At 48.1% G+C, this 25,245-nt stretch overlaps 2 protein-coding genes and 1 non-coding gene across 3 annotated transcripts; all 3 read left to right on the top strand.

The window, feature by feature from the left end:
- The first annotated feature begins 959 nt into the window (after nt 1-959).
- LOC127212129 (U12 minor spliceosomal RNA) lies at nt 960-1,280 on the top strand. The gene has a single exon (XR_007833511.1). It is a non-coding gene; the product is annotated as a U12 minor spliceosomal RNA (small nuclear RNA).
- Nucleotides 1,281-4,536: 3,256 nt separating this feature from the next.
- Nucleotides 4,537-5,777, top strand: Cnr2 (cannabinoid receptor 2). Its single transcript, XM_051172106.1, has one exon. It carries the CDS (start codon nt 4,591-4,593, stop codon nt 5,671-5,673), a length of 1,083 nt encoding a protein of 360 aa, XP_051028063.1. The 5' UTR covers nt 4,537-4,590; the 3' UTR covers nt 5,674-5,777.
- A 3,819-nt stretch (nt 5,778-9,596) lies between these two features.
- Fuca1 (alpha-L-fucosidase 1) lies at nt 9,597-24,997 on the top strand. The gene is made up of 7 exons (XM_051171076.1): nt 9,597-10,019; nt 11,669-11,803; nt 13,674-13,811; nt 16,122-16,227; nt 20,430-20,630; nt 22,637-22,827; nt 24,817-24,997. Exons 1-7 carry the CDS (start codon nt 9,637-9,639, stop codon nt 24,995-24,997), a joined length of 1,335 nt encoding a protein of 444 aa, XP_051027033.1. The 5' UTR covers nt 9,597-9,636.
- The last annotated feature ends 248 nt before the right edge of the window (nt 24,998-25,245 follow it).

A 25,245-nucleotide genomic window follows, 5' to 3' on the forward strand; every position in this document is an offset into this window, starting at 1 on the left:
GTATATGAGAGAGAGAGAGTATGTGTGTGTGTGTGAAAGAGAGAGAGAGGGAAAGAGGTATATGTGGGTAGTATATTCACACTCCCAACGTATGTGTGAGTGCATGTACCAGATGTCATGTGTCCTGTTCTATGCCTAGCTTCCTCCTTTGTAACAAGGTCTCTGGCTGAGTCCAGAGCTAGGCTGGTGGCCAGCAGAGTCCAGCGAGCCTCTGTCTGCCTCACACAGCGCTGAAGTTACAGGTGTGTGTATGGCCACTCCCAGCTTTCTATGCGAATGCTGTGCACAGAACTCATGTCCTCGAGGGTGTCCTGTCCACGGAACCACCTCTCCAGGCAGTACCCTTGCAATCTGAATTTTTTGTTGTTGTTGTTTTTCGAGGCAGGGTTTTTCTGTGTATGTAGCCTTAGCTGTCATGGACTGGCCTCGAACTCAGGTACTGACCACCGAGCTTTGAACCTTGTGTATTCACAGCCCAGCACACTGCAGTGGCTGGTGGGCCTAGCTGCCCCATAAACATTCACAGGAGTCCCAGCTGCCATGAAATTTGTCCTATGGTCACCCAGAAAAAGAAATAGGAATGGGACACACACACACACACACACACACACACACACACACACACACACACTGCATATTCTGCTGGGGGAAAAAACGAGAAAAAATACATATATCAATGTTAGGGCTCTTGTGAATGTTCAAGGCCCCAGATTTGATTCCCCAGCACCACAAAAAATAAAATAGAGCTGGATGGTGGCAGCACACTCCTTTAATCTCAGCACTGGGGAGATAGAGGCAGGAGGATCGCTGTGAGTTCCAGGTCAGCCTGGTCTATAGAGTGAGTTCCAGGACAGCCATGGCTGTACAGAGAAACTCTGTCTCAAAACAAAAAAACAAAAACAAAAACAAAAAACAAAAAGAAAGAAAGAAAAAGAAAAGAAAGAAGAAAAACAGATGAGATGCCTTAAACTTATAAGTAAGGAAAATAACGACTAAATGATGCCTGAGTCCTCACTGCTTATGAGACAAATTTTTGCTGGGCGTGGTGGCATATGCCTTTAATCCCAGCACTCGGAAGGCAGAAGCAGGTAGATCTCTGACTTCAAGACCAGCCTGGTCTACAAAGTGAGTCCAGGACAGCCAAGGCTACACAGAGAAACCCTGTCTCGAAAAACCAAAAAGAAAAAAAAAGAAAAGAGGCACATTTTTGAGCAGGTATAAGTTGTCCCCTATGGTGACCTGCCTACTTTGCGTGATGCCTGGGTGAGGTGGTCTACCCGATCCCTTATTAAACAGCAAATGGAGGGGCTTGTGAGATGCTCGCTACTCTTGACCTGAGTTCTGATCCCCGGCACCCAGGTAAAAACAGACAGACATGGTGTTGGCCTGGAACTATACCACTTTGGAGGCAGAGATAGGATTCCTTGGGGTTGGCAGCCAGCCATTGTAGCTGAATTGGTGCCCTCCAGGAGAGAGACCCTGCCTCAAAAACCTAAGGTAGAGATCAACTGAGGAAAGCATTGGATATGGACCCCTGGCCTCCACACACACAAGTCTCAAAGAAATAAAGAATGGAAAAACGACAAACAGGGACAAAAATAGATAGAGTAAATGTGTTTATCAGCTTATCAGCTCACAACGTCTGACATCCTCTGCTTCTTCGTAGGCTGAATTTCCTCCTGCTGAAAAGATAAATTATGTTTTTAGTAAAGGTCACCTAGTGGGCGGTTTTATTTTGGGGCTTGGTTGGTTTGCTGGGTACAGATATAATTAGCCCTGGCTAGCCCTGAACTCCGTGTGTATGGTAAGTTATTCACCCATTGTTTTTAGAGACCAGGTCTCCCTAGGCCATCAGGGCTGGGCCTGAGATCAACCTGTAATCCAGACAGGCCTCCTGACTAGCTTAGACACAGACCAAGTCACCAGGTGTCCTCCTTTGTAGGTTAATTTTGAAATCATATCTGTTACTTTTATTAATCCCAGATCTCGGGAGGCAGGGGCAGAGCCAGATGGATCTCTGAGTTCGAGCTCAGCCTGGTCTACAGAGACATTTCTTTTATTTATTTATTTATTTATTTATTTATTATGTATACAGTCTTCTGCCTGCCTGTACACCTGCAGGCGAGAAGAGGGCACCAGATCTCATTGTAGATGGTTGTGAGCCACACGTGATTGCTGGGAATTGAACTCAGGACTTCCGGAGGAGCAGCCAATACTCTTAACCTCTGAGCCATCTCTCCAGCCCTACAGAGCCATTTCTAAGACAGCCAGGGCTACACAGAAATAAACCTATCTTGGAGGGGAAAAAGCTAGGCAGTAGTGGCTCACGTCTTTAATCCCAACACTTGGGAGGCAAAGGCATGAGTTCAAGGCCAGTTTGTCTACAGATCAACTTCCAGGACAGCCAAGGCTACACAGAGAAACAAACCTTCCTCTGCCTCCCAAGTGCTGGGGTTAAAGGTGTGTGCCGCCACCACCCGGCACTTCTTTTAATTCTTTATAAAGTATACCCGAGAGTTATATAAAACTCTTTCCAATGTAACCCTACTAGCAGACACTTCTGCTAATTCCACATTATCTATTTAGGAAATCTGTCTTTTAGAGAAGTATTTTAATTTGCTTTCTTATGAAGCTTGGTAATGCCTTCCACAATGTTTAATTGGCCATAAGTTTTGTCTTCAATATTAATGAGATACTTATATTTTAAAAATTATTCATTCAGCCTGTCTCCAGTCCAGGACAGCCAGGACTATAAGAGAAACCCTGTCTTGAAAAAAAATTTTTTTCATTATCTGATATTCAAAATAATGGCACTTCTATATCTTATCTCGTATACTTGGTTTTTGGTTTTTTGTTTTTGTTTTTTAAGACAGAGCTTCACATAGCCGAAGATGGCTTTGAACTGACCCTCCCAATGCTGGGATTACAGGTGTGTGCCATCACATTTGGTTTGTGAGGTGCTGGGGACTGAACCCAGGGCTTTGTTCTTGCTGGACAAGCTTTCTACCAGTTGAGCCACATTCTCTGCAGGAGTGTAAAAAGTTTTGATTTTGAGACAGGGTTTCACTATGTAGTCCAGCTCACAGAGATCAGCCTCTGTCAGATTTGGGATTCTTCTTTTGTTGGTTTTCGAGACAGGCTTTCTCTGTGTAGGCCTGGCTGTCCTGGAACTCACTTTGTAGACCAGGCTGCCTTCAAACTCCCAGAATCCACCTGCCTCTGCCTCTGGAGTGCTGGGATTAAAAGTGTGTGCCATCACTGCCCAGTTCCCATAAAATATTTTATCTTTTAGAGTTTATCTTCCCATTGCTTTCAGTGAAGCTGAAGCCTTGTCTCCCATCTCCAAATAGTTGTTAAGCATTTACTATTTTACCCAAACTGAAGCATAAGCCAGGTTTGGTGCATACATACTTGTCTGTGATATCAGCTGCTTTGGAGCCTGAAATGAATCTTGCGTTCAAGGTTACCTGGGAGACCAGGTCTCAAAAAAGGAAAAAGGAAAATGGGCCAAAAGATGGCTTAGAGAGTAAAAATGAAGTGAGTGGTGTGCAAGCCTGACTGCCTGAGTTCAAGTCCCAGAACCTGTGGGAGAAGGAGAGAACTGACTCCTGACTTCTACACACACTTTGTAGCACACACCTGCACACACACACACACACACACACACACACACACACACACACACACACACACACCAATAGTAATGATAAATGTTTTAAAAAGCAATATCCCTACATCTTTGGTTCCACTTCTTCTGGGTTTTGTTCTCTTGGCTTATTGGCCCCTGGGAATTCCCCCTTGGTTTCAAAAGGAAGTTGTAGGATTTGTCTTTTTAGAAATCAAAAGACAGGGGCTGGAGAGATGGCTCAGAGGTTAAGAGCACTGACTGCTCTTCCAAAGGAAGTCATGAGTTCAAATTCCAGCAACCACATGTTGGCTCACAACCATCTATAACAAGATCTGTATACATAATAAATAAATCTTTAAAAAACATAAAAAGACCAGCCAGGCATGGAGGTGCACGCCTTAAATCTCAGCACCTAGGAGGCAGAGGCAGGAGGATCACTGTGACTTCAAGGCCAGCCTGGTCTACAAAGCCAGTCCAGGACAGTCAAGATAGCATGGAGAAACCCTGTCTTGAAAAATAAAAAAAAATTAAAAAAACAAAAAACAAAAGACTAAGCCAGGCATGGTGGCACATGCCTTTAATTCCAGCACTAGGGAGGTAGAGGCAAGCAGATCACTGTGAGTTCGAGGGCAGCCTGATCTACAAAGTGAGTACAGGACAGACAAGGCTACACAGAGAAACTCTGTCTTGAAAAGCCAAAATAAATAAATAAATAAATAAATAAATAAATAAAACAAAAGACCAAAAATCTTGTAGGCCACTTTTGCTTGTTGGAAACTTAAAGACCTGGCTTGAAGAAAAGGCTAAACACTTGATGACAAGTTATAAATGGGTATTTTCAACACGTGGGTAAAATGCCAGGTCAGAGTGAGGCCTCAGGTGAGGTTATCTCTGCTAACATTCAACATTCTTTTCTCCATGTCCACAGCCACGCTTTCTGGTCCAGCCCCAGAAACCTGTCCATGGAGGGCTGCCTGGAGATGGAGGGGACCAACGGTTCAGAGGGTGGCTTGGAATTCAACCCTATGAAGGATTACATGATCCTGAGCGATGCCCAGAAGATTGCTGTGGCAGTGCTGTGTACCCTGATGGGCCTGCTGAGCGCCCTGGAGAACCTGGCCGTGCTCTATCTTATCCTGACCTCCCAGCGGCTCCGCAGGAAGCCCTCGTACCTGTTCATTGGCAGCTTGGCCGGAGCCGACTTCCTGGCCAGCGTGATCTTTGCCTGCAACTTCATCATTTTCCATGTCTTCCACGGTGTTGATTCCAAGGCTGTCTTCCTGCTGAAGATCGGCAGTGTGACCATGACCTTCACGGCTTCCGTGGGCAGCCTGCTGCTGACCGCCGTTGACCGATACCTATGTCTGTGCTACCCACCTACCTACAAAGCTCTGGTCACCCGTGGGAGGGCACTGGTGGCCCTCTGTGTCATGTGGGTCCTCTCCGCATTGATCTCCTACCTGCCGCTCATGGGATGGACTTGTTGTCCTAGTCCCTGCTCTGAGCTTTTCCCGCTGATCCCCAATGACTACCTGCTGGGCTGGCTCCTGTTCGTGGCCATCCTCTTCTCTGGCATCATCTACACCTATGGGTATGTTCTCTGGAAAGCCCACCAGCACGTAGCCAGCTTGGCCGAGCACCAGGATGTGCAGGTGCCTGGGATAGCTCGCATGCGGCTAGACGTGAGGTTGGCCAAGACCCTGGGGCTGGTGCTGGCTGTTTTGCTCATCTGCTGGTTCCCCGCACTGGCTCTCATGGGCCATAGCCTAGTCACCACGCTGAGCGACCAGGTCAAGGAGGCCTTCGCCTTCTGTTCCATACTGTGCCTGGTTAATTCTATGGTCAACCCTGTCATTTATGCCCTTCGGAGTGGGGAGATCCGCTCTGCCGCCCAGCACTGCCTGGGAGGCTGGAAGAAGTATCTGCGGGGCCTCGGGTCCGAGGGGAAAGAAGACGGCCCGAGGTCCTCAGTTACAGAGACAGAGGCTGATGTGAAAACTACCATGGGGTCAGGGGCCAGAACTCCAGATTGCTCCAATTGCTGATGGCACTTATTTTCCTATTGGAAACAGCCTGAGCCCAAAATCAGCGCACCCTCTTGAGAAGGGTGAACGAAGCTGCAGCTCTGGGGTAATGGATACAGACCTCTTTTTTTCCCCCCCACCAAGAGTGCTGGGCTGTCATGGCTGAAAGGTGTCCTGGTCGTGTCTACCTGCACAGTCTGTGGAGAGGCAGCCTGTAAGTACGCACATGAGATCAGGAAACCCTGATGACTCCAAAAACCAAGAGGCCAGACGGGCCTGCCAGGATGATAGTCGAGCTCTGAGAAGATAAAGGGGTCTGTTCTCCTGGGATCTCAGAGTACCGCCCCCCCTCGGCCTGCCATTGTGGCCGTTGCCCACAACGTCATCAATGTCCCTGTCTTCTGCACGCAGTGAATTCCAGGCTGTTCTGCTGAGTACTGACAAGGGGACCAGCCCGTTCTCGTTCCTGCTTCCTTGTTTGGGACTCTGGGGCTGTAGAGGAGCCATGCGAGGCTCCACCTTCAGGCCACCTTTGCCTCTTAAGGATCCAGGATGCTGACGTTCCTCTTTCGGACATAGTCACAAGCTCAGGGTGTCTTGTTGGGCGAGGGCCCTCCTGACATCCTGATAAGCCTCCAAGTCATTATGACTTTAGGTCCTTGGGGACCCAGAGGTGGCTCAATTCACTGGAGGTTAAGAGTCCTCGGCGACTGTACCGGCCTTGGGACATTCTCCTATGTCTAGCGTAGCAGTCTCTCAGTCCAGCCCAGCTCCAGTAAGAAGCAAGAGATTCACAAAGACTTTCTGGGTTCTAGACTGTTCCCTCAGCTCAGCCCCCTTACCTCTTCCACACTCTGGTCCTGCAGCAGAAGGGGACGGAGCTGGGAAGACTCCTGGCTGTGGACCAGGCACAGGCTGACATCCTCTGTTCAGAACCCCATTGTGCCCCAGGGTACCTGGATTTTCCCTCCACTAAGACTGCATTCCCAGCAGAGGGAGGTCCATATACTGCTGGTGTCCATTTATTCTGTCATCTGCATCATAAATATGTGTGTTCCAGGCTTTGTGCTGGGTCTTGGATATCCAGCTATAATGGGGCTTGCAGCCTACTACTGATAAGAGTTAGTAACAGCAGGGTGGGGTGGCGCACACCTGTTATCTCAGCACTCAGGGAGGCAGTGGCAGGTGGATCGTTGTGAGTTTGAGGCCAACCAGGTCTAAAACACGAGTGCAGGTCAGCCAGGGCTATACAGGGAAACCAAACAACAACACGTTCATAAAGATGAGCCTGGTGATACCATCCTGTTAATTCCAGCTCCCTAAGGGGCTGAGGCAAGAAGATCCTGCCTGAGCTATGCATGGAGATCAAGTTCAGTTGTGGCAAATTAGTGAGACCCACGTGTCAAAATAAACAAAGAGCTGGAGCTGGGCATAGTGGGTGCACAAATACAATCCTGGTGTTCAGGTAGAACTGCTAAAAGTTTAAGGCCAGCCTTACACTGTCTTTTTTTTTTTTTTTTTTTTAATGTGTATGAGTGTTTTGCTGCATGTATGTCTATATACCACATGTGTGCCTGGTGCCAGCAGAGGCCAGAAGAGAGCATCAGGTCCCTTAGAACTGCCATTACTAGACAGTGCTAAACTGCCATGTGGGTGCTGGGAGTCAAACCCGGGTCTTCTGGAAGAACAGCCAGTGCTCTTTCTTCTTCTTCTTCTTCTTCTTCTTCTTCTTCTTCTTCTTCTTTCTTTTTTCTTCTCTCTTCTTTCTCGTATTCTTCTTCTTCTCTTCTTCTTCTTCTTTTCTTCTCTTTTCTTCTCTTCTTTTCTTTTTCCAAATAGGGTTTGTCTGTGTAGCCTTGGCTATCCTGGACTCGCTTCGTAGACCAGGCTGGCCTCAAACTCATAGAGAGCCACCTGCTTCTGCCTCTCTGAGTGCTCCGATTAAAGGCGTGTGCCACTACTGCCCAACACAGCCAGGGCTCTTAATGTCTAACCATCTCCCAGGCCCTGACTCCAGCTCTTTTTTTTTTTTTTTTTTTTTTTTTGGTTTTTGGAGACAGGGTCTCTCTGTGTTAGCCTTGGCTGTCCTGGACTCACTTTGTAGACCAGGCTGGCCTCGAACTCACAGTGATCCACCTGCCTCTGCCTCCCGAGTGCTGGGATTAAAGGCGTGGGCCACCACCGCCTGGCCTGACTCCAACTCTTAAACTTTCTACTTTTGCTCTTAGGAGAGAGGCAGACTTACGAAGGGGCAGAACAAGGCAAGGGCCCTGGATACAGATGAGAAACAGCTTTGTTGTTTTTAGCTGACGAAACAGCCATCAGACAAGACTTCCCCATTGCCTGGAGAAACTAACATGGTGCTGTGTCCATTGCAAAAAAATAAAAATAAAAAACATCAGGCTGCCTAAAAATGTAGGTCCATCCACTCTGCTAGAGACCTTCCCACATACCTCTGAAGTTTTGTTTTGTCATCTGCACTTACGTGTTTTCGACTATATTTCAACATAAACTTGGGAAGGAAGAAACAGAAAATAACCTGTGTTGTCTTATTGCTCCCCAAAGGAGGAAGTGCCTGGTTCTGTCAGCATAAGCCCTGATTTCTCCAAGATAGCCAGACAGACTAGGTGGAGAGAGTGTCTCCTCAGCTGTGAATTCTGGCCCCACCTTTGGCCCACACTTGCCCACGTGATCTTGGGCAACCTCCTGTCCTTCTCCTTGCCTTGCTTTGCTCCTCGGCCGTCAGCGGGCACGGACACCTCTTATTGCTCTAACACACTATGGTTATCTCAGCAACCTTGGACAGTTGTGGCACATCAGCCATGTGACTTCTGGTTTGCATACTCCCTGCAGCTACGGACACACACACACACACACACACACACACACACACACACATGTACCACTGGACATGTACTAACTGTAGAGGAATCAGGTGACCTGCCAAACAAGCTTTGCAGATATTTCTGGGTCATTGGCCATCAATTTTCTGGTCCCGGTATTCTAAAAAGCATGCCTTAGTGGCCCCTTGTGTGTGGGTCAGGTGGGTGTGTTTAGTGGTGTTGGGTTGAACCCTAGGCCTTCCACTATGCCAAGCAAGGAAGCACTCCTAGCTCCTGGGTCAGGATTTCTTCGGTTAGATGCTAAGTTCTCTGAGAATCTCTCAAGGGATTTGGGATGCAGCTCAGTCAGTAGAGTACCTCCTTTTCTCAGACCAAACCCTGGGTTCAAGGGCCAGTACGGCACACTAGGAATGGTGGTACCACCGTCACTTGTAATCCTAGCAGAAGGATCAGGAATGCAAGATCATCCTAGCAGTCACTTTGAGGCTAGCCTGAGCTATATGAGACCCTCTGCCCCTTTGTCTTAAATTAAATTTAAGTTACAATTTTAAATTAAGATGTTTAAATGCCTCAGAGTTCTCAAAGTTCAATAAACAAAAGACAGGCCAAAAAAAAAAAAAAAAAAAAAAAAAAAACAACCCCATGTCTGTCTGTCCTGTTCTAGCAGCCATTTCTCTCCCTCCTCATAAAGCTATATGATTATTTCTAAATCTCTTACGCAACTCTCCAATCTTTTAAACCCCACCTGCCGGCTGCATGAAAAGCAACAAAGAAACCACGGCTCCTAAATAGCCACTCAATAAAACGATCCGGTTTCAGCATTCCCCTGAGGATTGGTGCAACAACGCGGACCACTCTCATTTCTCCGCACACCCTGGGTTTTTCCCACTTGTGGCTGCTAAATCCTTAGGGGGAGAAGTTGTTTAAAGTCAACAGATCAGAGCCTTCAACGCCTCTTCGCTTCTTTTCTCCCTTTCAACGCCAGAGGGCGCTCCCCTGGAGACCGCGCCTCAAATGGCAAGCTGGACCACAAGACTGACCCCGCCCCTTTCCCTTCCAAACCAATCATTACTCAGAGAGGCGGAGCTACTCGCCCACGCCTGCGCGTTAAGAGGTGCCGGTCCGGGCAAAGGAAGCAGGGATGGGGGAGCAGAGAAGGGACTGGCGGGCGGTGGCCTTCTGGAGGCTGCTGTTGCTGCTGCTGGCGGTTGTGGCCCAGGCAGTGGCCCGGGCTCCGCGCCGCTACACCGCAGACTGGAAGAGCTTGGACTCGCGGCCATTGCCGACATGGTTCGATGAGGCCAAGTTCGGGGTGTTCGTGCACTGGGGCGTGTACTCGGTCCCAGCTTGGGGCAGCGAATGGTTCTGGTGGCACTGGCAGGGCGAGCGGCTGCCTCCCTACGTAAGCTTCATGAAAAACAACTACCCGCCGGGATTCAGCTACGCCGATTTCGGACCACAATTTACGGCGCGCTTCTTCCACCCGGACCAGTGGGCCGAACTCTTCCAAGCTGCCGGGGCCAAGTGAGTGGGGGCCGGGCGCGAGGAGGGAAGGGACAGGTGCTGCCTGGCCTCGGAAAAGCCCCGGAACTCCCGTTCTGCACCCTGGAGGAAGGAGACCTGATGCTAAAAAAGAGAATCCAGCTGGGGGTTAGTTTAAAAACTGACGGCAGGAAAGCACTGGGTATGTACAACACCTGTGTCGAGAGAGGCTAGAGCTAGGCTACACCTGATGTCTCCTCTAAAAGGGCCAGAACACAGCCTAAATTGTCTGTAGCACGGACTTGTGGACCTGGACCAGTCACCTTAGGCCACTTGCGGCGTCCGTGGAAGGCCATAAAAAGAAGCTGCCTGGCTTCCTTGTAGCCCTGTGTCTCTAAATGGAAAAGGAAAGATGGGCGTTCGGGGTTGCTGCCTGTTTCGGTTTTCGCCTTCTCTTCTTTCTGGTAGAACTCGGAGGAGGAACGGGGTTGTTAGGGCAGAGCCCTCCACAGGAAGTACGTTTTGAGAGCCTTAAGCCAGAGAATTTTGGTTGACTTCGAGACCGAGGGGTTTGGCCACTGGGGAGGTAGCTGGTAAAACAGTAAACCGGAGCCAAGGTACCTCCTGCTTAGAGACGTCCTCTACTCTCACACTGATCCTTCTGTCATCCTCCATGTTTCAGTTTCTTCTGGATCTTGAGTTTTCTTGTGTGTAGGGAAAGGGAAATGCTGTGTGTGTGTGTATATATATATATATATATCTGCCACTTAGTGTTTTCCCATTACTTGTGTGGAGTAAAAGGCCTGAGGAAACAGGATTCCCCCTTCTAGCCATCTCTGAGATCCACAATTGACAACGAAAAAGATTGAACTCCAGAAAGGCCCCTATGAGCCTAAAATACTGTAAGACCCTGAAATCCAGGGGTTCCCCACACCAGCCAGTGGTGAAAAACCACATGTAGATGCCACTCTTTTTACGTTTTTGTTTCCCCCTATAAATATAAACGACATATTGGCCGAATTGGTAATTTCAGCACTGGTCTATTTAATCCCAGATATTTGATTCTTTTTTTTTTTTTCTTAAGATACTTTTTTTTTTTAAGATTTTATTTATTATATATACAGAGCTCGAAGGCCAGAAGAGGGCATTAGGTCACATTATAGATGGTTGTGAGCCACCATGTGGTTGCTGGGAATTGAACTCAGGACCTTTGGAAGAACAGCAGAATAGTCAGTGCTCTTAACCTCTGAGCCATCTCTCCAGGCCCAGATATTTGATTCTTTGTCACCTCTTTAACTAAAGGGCAGTTCCACAATGTTGGCTAGAAAAAAAAAAAAAAAAACAAAAACAAAAAAACCAAGCAACTGCCATCTCTTATCATTTTGCCAACAGAACAGGGCAGGAGGGTTGAAAAGAGTTCATTACTTGCACGAAGGGTTGACTCTAGAACTAAGGTACACAGTTTTTCTTTTGCCACCCTCACCCCCCCCCCTTTGGGCTCCAGTGGCTCCTTCCGTTCTTGAGTCATACCTACTGTGGGATATTGCCCCTGCAGAACCATCATGGTTGTCACAGTGACTCATCCCAGTGTGTTTTCTATAGTCAGGATTTTCTTAGGCAAGCCGGACGTGGCTACGGTTGTGGACACTGCCCACCTCCTTTGTCCTGACACTTCCCTTTGACATCGACAGGTATGTGGTCCTGACTACTAAGCATCACGAAGGCTTCACAAACTGGCCAAGCCCTGTGTCTTGGAACTGGAACTCGAAGGATGTAGGGCCCCATCGAGATTTGGTCGGTGAGTTGGGAGCAGCTGTGCGGAAAAGGTGCGTGTCTTGTGGACAGCCAGCCCTTCAGACTCCCATCCTTGTGTCCTCTTGTTTGTCTACCAGGGTCTTATGTGAGAAGGGCTCCCAGACTCTTGAGTTTGAGATTTGGCGGTTTTCACAGGACCAAAGGTGATACAATGAAAGAGGTTCATAGACAGGCACTGTAATCCCAGCCTCTGGGAGGCAGAGGCAGGCGGATCTCTGTGAATTCGAGGCCAGCCTGGTCAACACAGAGAAACCCTGTCTCAACAGAAAAGAAAGGTTCACAGTGGGGTGGCGAAGGGCACCAGCATTGACTGTGATGATCTATTTGTAGCCTGCAAAGGATTTCTATGGGAAAGCCTGAAGTACAGAGCACTCTCTAGTATGTAATGAGAACCAGGGACTGGGTCTCACCTTTCTCTTCTGTAGCCACCAGCCCCAGGGACTGAGGGCAAGCTCTCATAGTGGCAGATCAAGAACTAAGGAAAGGGGCTGGGGAGATGGCTCAGTGGTTAAGAGTACTGCCTGCTCTTCCAAAGGACCCGGGTTCAATTCTCAGCAACCACATGGCAGCTCACAACTGTCTGTAACTCCAAGATCTGACACCCTCCTAATAAGGCACATTAAAAATTAAATAAAATATTTAAAAAAAAATAAAAAAAAAAATAAAAAGAACTAAGGAAAGCAGTGCACAAGCTACTTAATGCTCCCCGGTATTTGTTACCTATTAGGAAATAGCTGAATAGACATGATGTTATGTGGGGAGGGTGATTTCTAGCACTTGGGAGGCAAGGGCAGGAGGGTTAGGAATTCAAGGCTGGCCTGAGATATATAGTGAGTTTGAGGCTAGCCTGGGCTACAGAAGACTGTATCTCAAAAAGCTAAAAAATAATAGCAGTAGCAATAGATGTAGACGTTACCTTCTCAAGATCAAAGCAGTGGGGTGTGTCAGATGTAGGGTGGTTTTGGGGTTTGATGCTGACAGTCAAACACAGGACCTCACGAATATTAAGCGGTTCCTCTTCCACTAAATGTATTAGTCGCCTCTGTGTCAGTGACCACCATACCCATTAAAGGCAACTTCAGGGGGGAAGGTTGATTTTTCAGGTTTCCATCCAACCATGGTGGGCCAGCTGCACTCACGGTGGCCACACACACAACAAATGACTAGGGAGCAGACAGAGGTGACCATCTTCTGCCAGCTTGGTCCACCTTGTAAAGATTCCACAGACTCTGAGAAGAGCACCATCAGCCAGGGAAGAAGCCTTCCAAATGTGCCCTGAAGCGAGAGACAGGGCAGACTCAAGCCAGGACCCCGAGCCCCAATTCCCAGCCACCAGGTTGTGATCCCTGCTAGCTATGTTTGCCTCTAAAAAAGAAAATAAACTTTCTGTTGTGACTGTTTGATGGATGACCGCCGGCTTTTGCTAACCCCTGCTACCTGCTCAGTGCTCCGGGGCCTCATGCTGCGTTTGGCAATAATCCTTGGTAAATGCGCATGTGATCTTAGGTGGGGCTCAGACACGGACTTTGGAAGTAGCTGTTTTCTTTTTATTTGGTTTGGTCTTGCGAGACCTGTATCCCCAAGAGTTTAGAACTTGCTATGCAGATCAAGTGACCTTCTAACTTGAAGCAACACACACACACACACACACACACACACACACACACACACACACACACACACTAAATAAAGAATCTCAGAAAGCTTAGGCCGGCATCGACCCCACTTGGTAGCAAAGGATGACCCTGACTCTTGATTTTTTTAACCTCCCCCTACAAAGTGCTGACCATACCTATACCCAGTGTGATTTTTTTTTTTTCATAAAACAAATTGTTTTTTTCTCTGCCTAATGCCTGCTGGTGCTATATCTTTCTGTTTAAGGAACATACGCTATGGCCTCTACCACTCGCTCTTGGAATGGTTCCATCCACTCTACCTACTTGATAAGAAAAATGGCTTTAAAACTCAGTACTTTGTTAAAGCAAAAACCATGCCTGAGCTCTATGACCTTGTTAACAGGTAAGAAATGGGAGTGCTTGGGCATTTTGTTGCTTGGTTGGTTGGTTGGTTTTTTGAGACAGGGTTTCTCTGTGTATTCCTGTCTGTCCTGGACTTGCTTTGCAGACCAGGCTGGCCTGGAACTCACAGAGATCCTCCCTCCTCTGCCTCCCGTGTGGTGGGATCAGAGGCATGTACCACCACTGCTTGGCTGTTTTCTTTTTTATGGTAAGATCCCACTTTGTAGTCCAGCCTGGCTTCAGATCCATGTTGATGCTCCTGCCTCAGCCTCGGAAGTGTGAGGATTTCAGGCCGGAGCCAACAGAAGTCTTCCTCTGTAGCCTAGGTTGGCCTCTAATTCCATGCGGTCCTCCTGCCTCACCTGAGTGATGGGATTACAGCCATGAGCCACTGTCCCCAGCTTCCAGCCAGTTCCCTTGCATCTGGTTCTATCCAGACAACTCTCAGGAGACTGTGTTGTCAAAGAGGGCTGGCCTGGTACAGAGTGCTGGGGATCTGAAATCAAGTTTAGTTTGGGGTTTTTGTTGTTGTTGTTTCTGTTTTTGCTTTTCTTTTTCTTTCTTTTTTTTTTTTGAGGAGGGGTATGGGTTTCGAGACAGGGTTTTCTCTGTGTAGCCTTGGCTGTCCTAGACTCACTTTGTAGACCAGGCTGGCCTCGAACTCACAGCGATCCGCCTGCCTCTGCCTCCTGAGTGCTGGGATTAAAGGCGTGCGCCACCAAGCCCAGCTCTGTTTTTGCTTTTGCTTTTTCGGTTTTCCTTTCCCCTCCCCTCTCTCTTCTCCCTCCATACCCTGATTATCTCGCCCTGGCTGGCTCACTTACAGCAGTCCTGCTATCTCAGGGCTCCCTGAGTTCTGGGATTACAGACATATACAGTGTTCTTGGATTCTTTTTTTTTTTTTTTTTTAATAACCTCTGTGGCTTATTTAGTCTCCCTTCTTCTCTGTCCCTGAACTGGGGTGAGTAATCAATCATGGGAGCTGATGACAGTAATGGTGTAGTGGGTGTAAATTAAACATGTGTGTTCTCTCACAGACTAGAAGGGGAACCGCCCTCTCCCTGAGGCTTTTTTTTTTTTTTTTTTTTTTTTTATGTATACACTTGCAGGCCACCAGACCTCCTAGACAGTTGTAAGCCACCATACTCTTAACCACCGAGCCATCTCTGCAGCACCCCTCCCTGAGGCTCTGTTAGACAGTGATTGTGTTCCTTTGGTCCTCCTGCAGGGCGAGGCTGGCCTGCCTTGCCTTCCATCTCGGGGCGGGCCTTTCCCTCTCCCAGAGACTCAGTTTACAAACCAGACATTTTTGTTTCACTGCCCCTTTTTGCTGCCCTTTTGCCCACCTTTACCCTCTTCCTTCCTCCCTGCCTTCTCCCTTCCCCTCCCTTCCTCTCCCCCTCCTGCACTGCTCCCAGTTTCTATACTATAGCTTGGTTGCCTTTAGCTCATTCCGATTATTTAATCAGTCATCTGGTGCCATAACTTGTTAGTGTTATCAAAAAACTATTTCCTAACTCTTTACTTTGTACATTGAAGGTTTTATGGTCCTTTCCAATCAAGAGACCTCTTTTCGATGGCCTAGGAATCGAACCCATGGCCTCAGGTGTGGTAGGCAACTGTTCTTCCAGAGAGCCACACTCCTAGCTCTTATTGTATTTATATTTTTTTTTCTGGTTTTTCATATATAGGGTTTCTGTGTGTAGCCTTGGCTGTCCTGGACTCTCTTTGTAGACCAGGCTGGCCTTGAACTCAAAGAGATCCACCTGCCTCTGCCTCCCGAGTGCTGCCACCACGCCAGCTAAACTCAGGACCTTTGGAAGAGCAGCCAGTGCTCTGAACCTCTGAGCTGCCTCTCTAACTCTCATATATTCCAATGTTATGGACAGATTTTTACAATAAAAATTTTAAAATTAAAACTGTGTGTGGTGGTGCAGGCCTGTAATCCCAGCACTCAGGAGGCAGAGGTAGGTGGATCGCTGTGAGTTTGAGGCCAACCTGGTCTACAAAGCAAGTCCAGGGCAGCTAAGGCTACACAGAGAGACCTTTTCTCGAAAAGAAAAAAAGAAAAAGAAGAAAAAAAAAAAAAAAAAAAAAAGCCAAACCAAACCAAAAAAACCCCAAAGGTCCTAAGTTCAATCCCCAGCAACCGTATGGTGGCTCCCAACCATCTATAATAAGATCTGGTGCCCTCTTCTGGTGTGCAGGTGTATATGCAAGCAGAACACTGTATATATAATAAGTATTAAAATAAAATACTGGAGTATATATAGATTTAGATAGCAAACTGTTCTGGTCACATGTCTTCCAGCTACAAGCCTGACCTGATCTGGTCTGACGGGGAGTGGGAGTGTCCAGACACCTACTGGAACTCCACAGGTTTTCTTGCTTGGCTCTATAACGATAGCCCTGTCAAGGTAGGTGATTATCTGACTTACTCATTCCTGATTCTGAAAAAAGAATGATGATATAGTCTCAGCTGTTGGGGAAGTCGTAGCAAGCCTCCTGCCTCAGCTTCCCAAAACCTGGGATTACTATGCATGCATTGGCACCACTCCTAGCTTTTACCCAAGGTTTTTGTTTATTTGTTGTTGGGGTTTCTTTTCTTGTTTTGTTTTTGTTTTTCGAGACAGGGTTTCTCTGTGTAACCCTGGCTGTCCTGGACTCTCTTTGTAGACCAGGCTGGCCTCGAACTCAAGAGTGATCTGCCTGCCTCTGCCTCCCGAGTGCTGGGATTAAAGGCGTGCACCACTACGCCCGGCTCTAGATTTGTAGATTTTAAAGAAAAATCTAAGTATAAAGCAGCTTGGTGGCGATGGCGCACACCTTTAAACCCAGTACTCAGGAGGCAAAGACAGGCGCATCTCTGGGAGTTTGAGGCTAGCTGGCTAGCCTGGTTTACAGAGGGAGTCCCAGGATGGCCAGAGCCACACAGAAAAGCCCTGTTGTGAAAAGAAAAAAGAAAGAAAGACAAGACAAGAAAGCATCTTGGTAGCTGGAAGTACGGCTCAGTGGTCGACACGTGCTTAGCGTGCATGGAGCCTGGGTTAAAGCACAAGAAGCACCAAGACTGGGCTGGGCTGAACGTGTGCCTTTGGGGCTCTTACTGGGTGGTTATTACTAAACTCAGAAAACGGGAAGGAAAGGAAAGAGAAAAGAGGCACCCTGAGTGACAGGTGCTGGCTGAGGGCAGTTCTCATGTGTCAGGGTGTAGCTCCCCGGGAGAGCATGCTAGCAGCCTATGCAAGGCTTCGTTTCAGAGACTTGCAAGGTCTCTGGGGTCTCCCAGATGTGCACTTCATCCCCAGGAAGTTAATGCTGACAAAATGCCATGGTCTAAATTGCTCACATTTGTCTCCTCTATAAGTCTTTGCTAAATGTTTAAAGGCAAACACTGTGTTATTCAACATTATACCCCCGTCTCTGCCACAGTTAAATACAGTTATGGGTGGGCAGCTGACTGCCAATCACAACTAGAGATGGCTCAGTATGTTGTGGCACGCCTTTGATGGGTGGACCTCTGTCAATCCAAGACCAGCCTGGTCTACACAGGGAGTTCCCAGGGCAGCCATGGCTAAACAGTAAGATTCTGTCTCAAGAAACAAACAGATGGTTCTAGACAGATGGCTCAGTGGTTAGGAGCACTGTCTGTTCTTCCAAAGGTCCCGAATTCAATTCCCAGCAACCACAGGATGGCTCACAGCCATCTACAATAAGACCTGGTGCCCTCTTCTGGCCTGCAGGTGTACATGCAGGCAGAATACTGTATACATAATAAATGAATCTTATTTAAAAAAAAAGAGAGAGAGAAAAGAAACAGACAAACCTAGGAGAGCTGACATCTCATACACGTCTGAGGGGCCTTTCCTCCGGACTGGGCCTTCGTGGAGTCAGGTGATGTGTCACATGGGATGACAACCACATGTGCCGTGCCTGATTAAGGAGAATCAAAAAGGGAACAAAAAGAAATCAAAGATGCAGAGCTGGGGAAGGAAGCAAATGTCAGCCCTTGTGTATAAAACCCACAGCGAGCCCTGGACAGCCAAAGCTACATAGAGAAACTCTGTCTGGGGTGGTGGGGGGAACACCATAGCAAAGCAGGGCAGTGTTGGCGCACGCCTTTAGTTCTAGCACTCGGGAGGCAGAGGCAGGTGGATCGCTGTAAGTTTGAGGCCAGCCTGGTCTACAGAGTGAGTTCCAGGACAGCCAAGGCTGTGGGACTTTGCTGGGCAGAGGACTTGAGTCCACTCCTCTCCAAAAAAAAGCCAGTTTACCTGCGAGGAAAGAGGAAGCATGCCCTCCTGTCTCCCGAAAGCAACCATAAAATCCCATTTGGCAGAAAGGTCATCAACCTGTCTCCTTTCAGATAAGACACTTTAAAGCTGCCTCTGAATTAACAAGAGCCCAGGCCCCAGAGACAAGCTCCTGGGATATTTACTATAAACATAAACAAAAAGCATATCCTGGATCCTGGGGTCCTCTGGATTAGGGAGTTTTTTGTCCTTTCTTCTGTTTTTCTGGCTTTTTCCTTACCCTCTTTTTCTTCAGTCCTTAGCTTAACTCTGACTCTTGCCTCTAGACAGACAGTACGTCTTTTTTTTTTTTTTTTTTTTTTTTAGGTTTAATCTATGTGCATTGGTGTGGCAGTGTCAGATCTTGGAGTTACAGACAGTTATGAGCTGCCATGTGAGTGCTGGGAATTGAACCCTGGTCCTTTGGAAGAGCAGGCAGTGCTCTTAACCACTGAGCCATCTCTCCAGCCCCGGCAGTACATGTCTTAAAACCTAGTTCTTAGCCAGGTGTGGTGGCGCATGCTGTTAATCCCAGCACTGGGGAGGCAGAGGCATACGGATCGCTGTGAGTTCGAGGCCAGCCTGGTCTACAAAGCGAGTCCTGGACAGCCAAGATAACAGAGAAACCCTGTCTTAAGAAAACAAAAACAAAAACTAAAAACAAACGGGGGTGGGGAACCCTAGTTTTTTGTCTCATGGCTGTCTTATTCTGGCAAATTCTTGTCTTCCAGCATTCAGATGAGTTTCACTTTCAGGCAGATCCTAATTGTATCATTTACACATTCTGGTTGCTCCAAATGCATGAGCCTTCCCCTGTAGACATGAGCCTCTAAGGGCAGCCTTCTAGTGCATCTTTGTTTTCTTGTCCAAAGATCCTTCCAGAAAGCATCATTCTTGGTAGTATCTCTTAATGTGTATATTCCTCTCACCATTTAGTGTTTAGTCCTATAAAGCTCTTACATTTTATCCTGAAAAATAGATCAGGCTACCTCAAACTCTCCCAAGCCTCTGGCTCCCTTCCCCGCCTGGAGAGACATGGGGGCTCATCTGGCAAAGGAGGGTGGGAACCTGGGCTCTCTCCTCCTGAGAACCCAGGGATCTGTCTGCTCCTTCACCAGGGAAGTGGCCTGCTCACTGCCTTGTCATAGCTTTGCATGTAAAGGCACGCCCACGCCCACCTCTGCCCGATCTTCCAGTCCTCTGTGCAGAGTGATCCTTCCCAGGGACCAGAGAGGCAGCACAGAAAAACTCGGTCTCAAAGAAACAAAAACAAAGCAAATCAAAAACCAGCCAGGGCTAGGGAAAGGACTCAGCGCATGTGCTGCTCTCTGCTTCCCTTCTTAGCACACACATGGTCTGAAACATCAGTAAAATGGAAGCAGACCCCCTTGTCTGGCTTTCTTGGGTCCTGCACACATGTGCACTGTCATACATGCAGGTAAAACACCCATACACATTTTTTATGGTTTACTTATTTATTATATGTACATGTGCCTGTGTAAGTTTATATGTACTGTGTGCGTGCAGAAACCTATAGAGCCCAGAGGGGGCACCAGGTCTCCTGTAACTGTAAGTGCTGGGAAACAAACCCAGGTCGGCCTCGAGAGCAATAAGTTCTCTTAACGACTGAGCCATCTCACCAGACCCCCATACACATTTGTAAAAGATATTATGTTGTTTTGGGGCACATGTTATGTTGTTGTGTATGGGCGTTTTACCTGCATGAAGTTTGCATGTACAGGAGCCAGTGGAGACGAGGAGAGGGTGTCAGATTCCCTGAGACCGAAGTTACAGGCAGTTCTGAGTCACCATGTAGTGCTGGGGACTGAACCCCCATCCTTTGTAAGAGCATCAAGCACTCTTTGCTGAGCCATCTCCAGCCCCATGCCTGCCTCTTGTACATGAGAGCTGGAGAGTCCTCATGTTTTCACAGCAAGGCTTCACCCACTCAGCCATTTCCTGAGCCCCCCTGAACATCTAAGAAGCCTCCCCCCTGCATACACACCTGTTCCGTGTGTCTGTCTCTGGGCCCCTGGGCTTGGGCACTATTGATATTAGGGGCTGGATGCTGCTTTGTAGTGGATGTTGTCCTCCACACTGTCAGCATCTCTGGCCTCTCCCACTAGATAGCAGCACCGTCCTCTGCTGGGACAACCAAAGATGTCTCGTTTCCCACACGTGCCCCTTAGACCAAGATAGCACCAGGGAGGAACACTAGTGTGGTCCCGCTGTTCTCCTTCCACAGAGACTGTTGCCAGGTAGATCTGCATTGCATACAGAAGCGAGGTGGTGCTGTTCTGACGACCCCGTTCTCCTTCCTCCTCTAGGATCAGGTAGTAGTGAATGACCGCTGGGGTAAGAACTCCTCCTGTCATCACGGAGGGTACTACAACTGTCAGGATAAATACACACCACACAGCCTGCCAGACCACAAGTGGGAGATGTGCACCAGCGTGGACAGGGCATCCTGGGGCTACCGAAGAGACATGACCATATCTTCCGTTACCAGTGAAAATGAAATCATTAAGGTAAGAGCATTCCACCTAGCCCGGGGGTGGTGGCGCATGCCTTTAATCCCAGCACTCGGGAGGCAGAGGAAGGCGGATCGCTGTGAGTTCGAGGCCAGCCTGGTCTACAAAGCGAGTCTAGGACAGCCAAGGCTACACAGAGAAACCTTGTCTCAAAAAACCGAAAAAAAAAAAAAAAAAAAAAAAAAAGAGCGTTCCACCTTGGCGGTCTGCTCACCTCAAAGCAGTCCAGTTAGAAGAGTATGCGGAGATAGACCTCTCCTAAGGACATTGTCACTGTTATGGGGGAAGGGGCTGGCGTCTGAAACCTTTTTTTTTTTTTAAGAGTTTTTAAAATTTATTTATTATGTGTTCAGTATTCTGCCTTTATGTACACCTGCAAGCCGGGAGAGGGCATCAGATCACATTATAGATGGTTGTGAGCCACCATGTGGTAGCTGGGAATTGAGCTCAGGACCTTTGGATGAACAGTCAGTGCTCTTTAACCTCTGAGCCATCTCTCTATCCCCTGAAACCTTTTTAAATTGTATCTATTTACTTGTTTGGGATGGAGCAAGTGCGTGGGTGCCAAAGTATACATGAAGAGGCCAGTGGACAATTCAAAGTCGATCACTTCTCTCCTTCTACTCTGTATGTCCCGAGGGTCAAACTTAGGTCGTTCATCTTGGTGGTGGCAAGGTGGTGGCAAGGCGCTTCATGCTCTAAAGTCATCACCTTCGCCATCTTCTCAGCCTCAGAAAGCTTCTTTTTTTTTTTTTTTTTTTTTTGAGACAGGGTTTCTCTGTGTAGCCTTGGCTGTCCTGGAACTCGCTCTGTAGACCAGGCTGGCCTTGATCTCACAGAGCTCCGCCTGCCTCTGCCTCCTGAGTGCTGGGAATAAAGGCGTGCGCCACCACCTCACAGAGTGTGTATGCAAGTGTGTTTGTGACATCCAGAGCACAACCTGAGGTGCCATTCCTCAGGTTCCACCCACTGGGATTGGAGGCAAGCTCTCCTACTAACCTGGAATTGGCCATTCGGCTAGGCTCGCCAGCAGGAAGCCACAGTGCACTTGCTCTGCTCCCCAGGATGGAGATTGCAAGCATGCACCACGACACTCAGATCTTTTGGCTGTTGTTGATTTTTGGTGTGTTTTGTTTTGAATGTGAGTTCTGGGGATGAAGTCAGGTCTTCTTGCTTATAAGGCAAGCACACACTCTCTGGGCCATCGTCGTCTCAGCCCCTTCCCAGCAGTATTTTTAGTTAGCTCATGAGTGGTTTCAGTTTCCTGCAACCATAATGGGTAATTCAGTAGGCCAGAGGGCTCTTCTTGAGCACTGTGGAGCTGAAGAAATCTGAAAAGAGACATCAAAAACCAACCCTGAGTGGGGCGGTGGTGTCACACACCTTTAATCTCAGCACTTGGGAGGTAGAGGCAGGTGGATCGCTGTGAGTTCGAGGCCAGCCTGGTCAACAAAGCGAGCCCTGGGCAACCAAGGCTACCCAGAGAGACCCTGTCTCAAAAAACAAACAAAGCCAACCAAGACCGTCCTTAGGCGTTTTCTTATGGGCTCTCCTGTTTAAATTTTTTTGAAAGCCTTGAAAGACAATTGTCTGAGGTCACAGCAAACACCCCCACACAGGATGCCTTCAGGATGTGTCTCTTTATTGTAGTTCTTGTTTGCCGAGAGTGGGTTTCCAAGTAGTCCATGCTGGCCTCAACCTTGGTTAGCCGTGAACTCCTGGCATGCTGTCTTTTCCCATCTCAAGTGCTGGAATTCCAGGCATACCCGCCCAGCTTTCCTTGCATCCGTTTTGCCAAAGGTGCAGATAGTTTGTCCTTAAACAGCCTAGGGAGACACCTGCTGCCCTGCCTGTCTCTAAAGTGTTCACCTCCCTTTTTTCCCTCTGGAGCTAGGGATTGAACTGTGGCGTTTCTTCTTTTAATATCCTTAATGTCTGTGTATTCTAGACCCTGCCAGGCTTGGCGGTTGGGCCCCCGCTTTCATTGTCTCTGCTTTCTTTAGGAATTGGTTCAGACTGTCAGTTTGGGAGGCAACTATCTTCTCAACATTGGGCCAACTAAGGATGGGCTGATTGTTCCCATCTTCCAAGAGAGGCTTCTTGCTGTTGGCAAGTGGCTGCAGATCAACGGCGAGGCCATCTATGCCTCCAGACCCTGGAGGGTGCAGTCTGAAAAGAACCTGACAGCCGTGTGGTGAGCCTTGCCTTCCTGCGTGCTCAGGGGAAGGATCGGTGGTGGCCATATTGTCAGCTCTCAATGAGAGTCAAGCTGAAGCAAAAGAATAAATAGCAACAGATAGCTGAAGACAGACGGATGGACAGACAGATGGACAAAAGATGGATGGTTGGGTAGATAGGCAGACAGACAGATGGACAAAAGATGGATGGTTGGGTAGATAGATAGGTAGACAGACAGACAGATAGGTAGATAGCTTATAGATAGATGGATGAATTATAGATGGCAAAATAGCTGGGTGTGGTGGCGCACGCCTTTAATCCCAGCGCTTGGGAGGCAGAGGCAGGTGGATCACTGTGAGTTCCGGGCCAGCCTGGTCTACAAAGTGAGTCCAGGACAGCAAGACTACTCAGAGAAACCCTGTCTCAAAAAACAAAAACAAACAAACAAAAAAACACCCAGCAGATCATCTGGGAAACCCCTTTAAGGGCCTCAGGTGGAGCAGAGTGAAGCTTCTAACTAAACAAGTAAGAGCAACAAAGGGATGCCATCACTCTGAGGCTCACAAATGCCCAACAGAAATCACCTGGGGAAGTTGAGGCAGTCAGCCAGAGTGCCCAGTAGAGTGGATCCTGGCCAGAGCAGTGTGCCCTTGCCTGGGGTTTCTGAGCAAAAAACAGCAGAGAACAGCTGAGAGAGAAAATGCCACTTAGTCAGAGCCTCAGCATCCATGGAAACATAGCGAAGAGGCCGGGGCAGTCGGCCAGGGCGGTCAGCTGGAGTTCCAGATGAACTGCCATGGCCGACCGTCTAGCCTCCTGCTGCCCTTGCAGGTTCTTCTGTAGCAAGGGACAGACAGTGAGATCCCTGTCGGAAATGGCTGACCTCGCTGATCTCATAGACTTGAGGGTTCTGCTCTTGTGCTGCTCGGCTGTTTGCCTTCCTGACACAGGCTTAGGGGAAAGTGTGTGAGAACCCAGTGGAGCACCAGGCCTGAGCCCAGTGTCCTGTCAAAGGAGACTCCTGTCACAGCACAGTACCTTGCCCTCCCACGGGGGACACACTAATCCCTGCAGATGAACTTCCGTGAGGTGTTTTTCATCCTGTTTCTATTCAGGCTGATAAATGTGTCACCATTCTGTATGCTCCCTTCGTTCCACCCTCTTTTGTTTTCTCGGGGATCTGGAGTTGGAGAGATTTCAGTAGCAAGTTCTGTGGCTTCCGCTCCTAATAAGCAGAGAAGCAGCTGGTAAAAGTGCATGCTGTGTGGATCGTGTCTCACCACGTCACAGACATTGTCCCGCAACTCCTGGGGACAAGCTGTCCTCAGCCTCAGCCGGGGTTATATGTGTGCATTACCATACTCAGCAAAAGTTCTTTTCTTTGATTTTTTTTTTTTTTTTTCCTTTCGAGACGCCATGACATTCTGCCTAGACCAGGCTGACCTTGAACTCACAGATCGATGCCTGCGTCTACTCTGCTGAGTGAGGCTGTAACTATCTATACAGCCTGGCTTCTTTTTTTGTTTTGTTTTGTTTTTTTGTTTTTGTTTTTGTTTTCGAGACAGGGTTTCTCTGTGTAACTTTGGCTGTCCTGGAACTCTCCTTGTAGACCAGGCTGGCCTCGAACTCACAGAGATCCACCTGCCTCTGCCTCCCGAGTGCTGGGATTAAAGGTGTGCGCCACCACCACTGCCTAGCTTTTTTTTTTTTTTTTTTAAAGCCAGCAAGCAAAGGTTATTGAGGCAGCAGGAAAAGGTCTGGAAAATGAATTGCCCAAGGATTAATTTTAATTTTTAAAGAAACCTTATCAACCCAGTGAAGGATTAGTAATAGAGAAATCTGAAAAGTTTCCTAGACCCTGTCCTTCCGGAACACCTTCCTCTCACGTTCTGGTAGTCACAGCAAACACAAGGTCTTTAATGGCTGAGTTATTTGAGGGGGACAGGAGGGTCTGTCAGGGACTTGGACTAGACTCTCCTTGGCAGTCATGTGTCTTTATTCTCAGGTATACCACTAAAGACTCAGCTGTTTATGCTACTTTTCTGAACTGGCCGGAAAAGGGAATTGTTAGTCTCAAATCTCCCAAAACTACCTCAGCCACAAAGGTAAGGAGGCTCAACCTAAGCTTTAACTTGCCGTCTTTTGTTTTTATTTTTCCAGTGCAGAGGATAGACCCCAGGACGTAGGCATGCGTAGGCAAACATTCTACCACTGAAACTACCTCCCCGCTATTGGTTTTTTTGTTTTGTTTTGTTTGATCCAGGTTCTCTTTGTGTAGCTCAGGCTTAGCCTCGGCCTGTCTCGGGCTAGCTCCTGTCTCTACCTTCCCAGTGCTAAGATCACAGGCTTGTGCCTCTGTGCCTGGGTAGATGTAGCTTCTAAGAACCAGAATGAGCCAGGCGTGGTGGCGCACGCCTTTAATCCCAGCAGTCGG

The sequence above is a fragment of the Acomys russatus genome, chromosome 29 (genome assembly GCF_903995435.1).
Source record: "Acomys russatus chromosome 29, mAcoRus1.1, whole genome shotgun sequence".
NCBI classification, from domain to species: Eukaryota; Metazoa; Chordata; class Mammalia; order Rodentia; family Muridae; genus Acomys; species Acomys russatus.

What these genes read in the sequence shown, in the direction of transcription:
- Cnr2 (XM_051172106.1), top strand. Translation starts at nt 4,591, where the DNA reads ATGGAGGGCTGCCTGGAGATGGAGGGGACCAACGGTTCAGAGGGTGGC.
- Fuca1 (XM_051171076.1), top strand. Translation starts at nt 9,637, where the DNA reads ATGGGGGAGCAGAGAAGGGACTGGCGGGCGGTGGCCTTCTGGAGGCTG. An exon ending in GGAGCAGCTGTGCGGAAAAG is followed by an intron (nt 11,804 to 13,673) that starts GTGCGTGTCTTG and finishes TTTCTGTTTAAG; the next exon opens with GAACATACGCTATGGCCTCT. An exon ending in GTGAAAATGAAATCATTAAG is followed by an intron (nt 20,631 to 22,636) that starts GTAAGAGCATTC and finishes TGCTTTCTTTAG; the next exon opens with GAATTGGTTCAGACTGTCAG.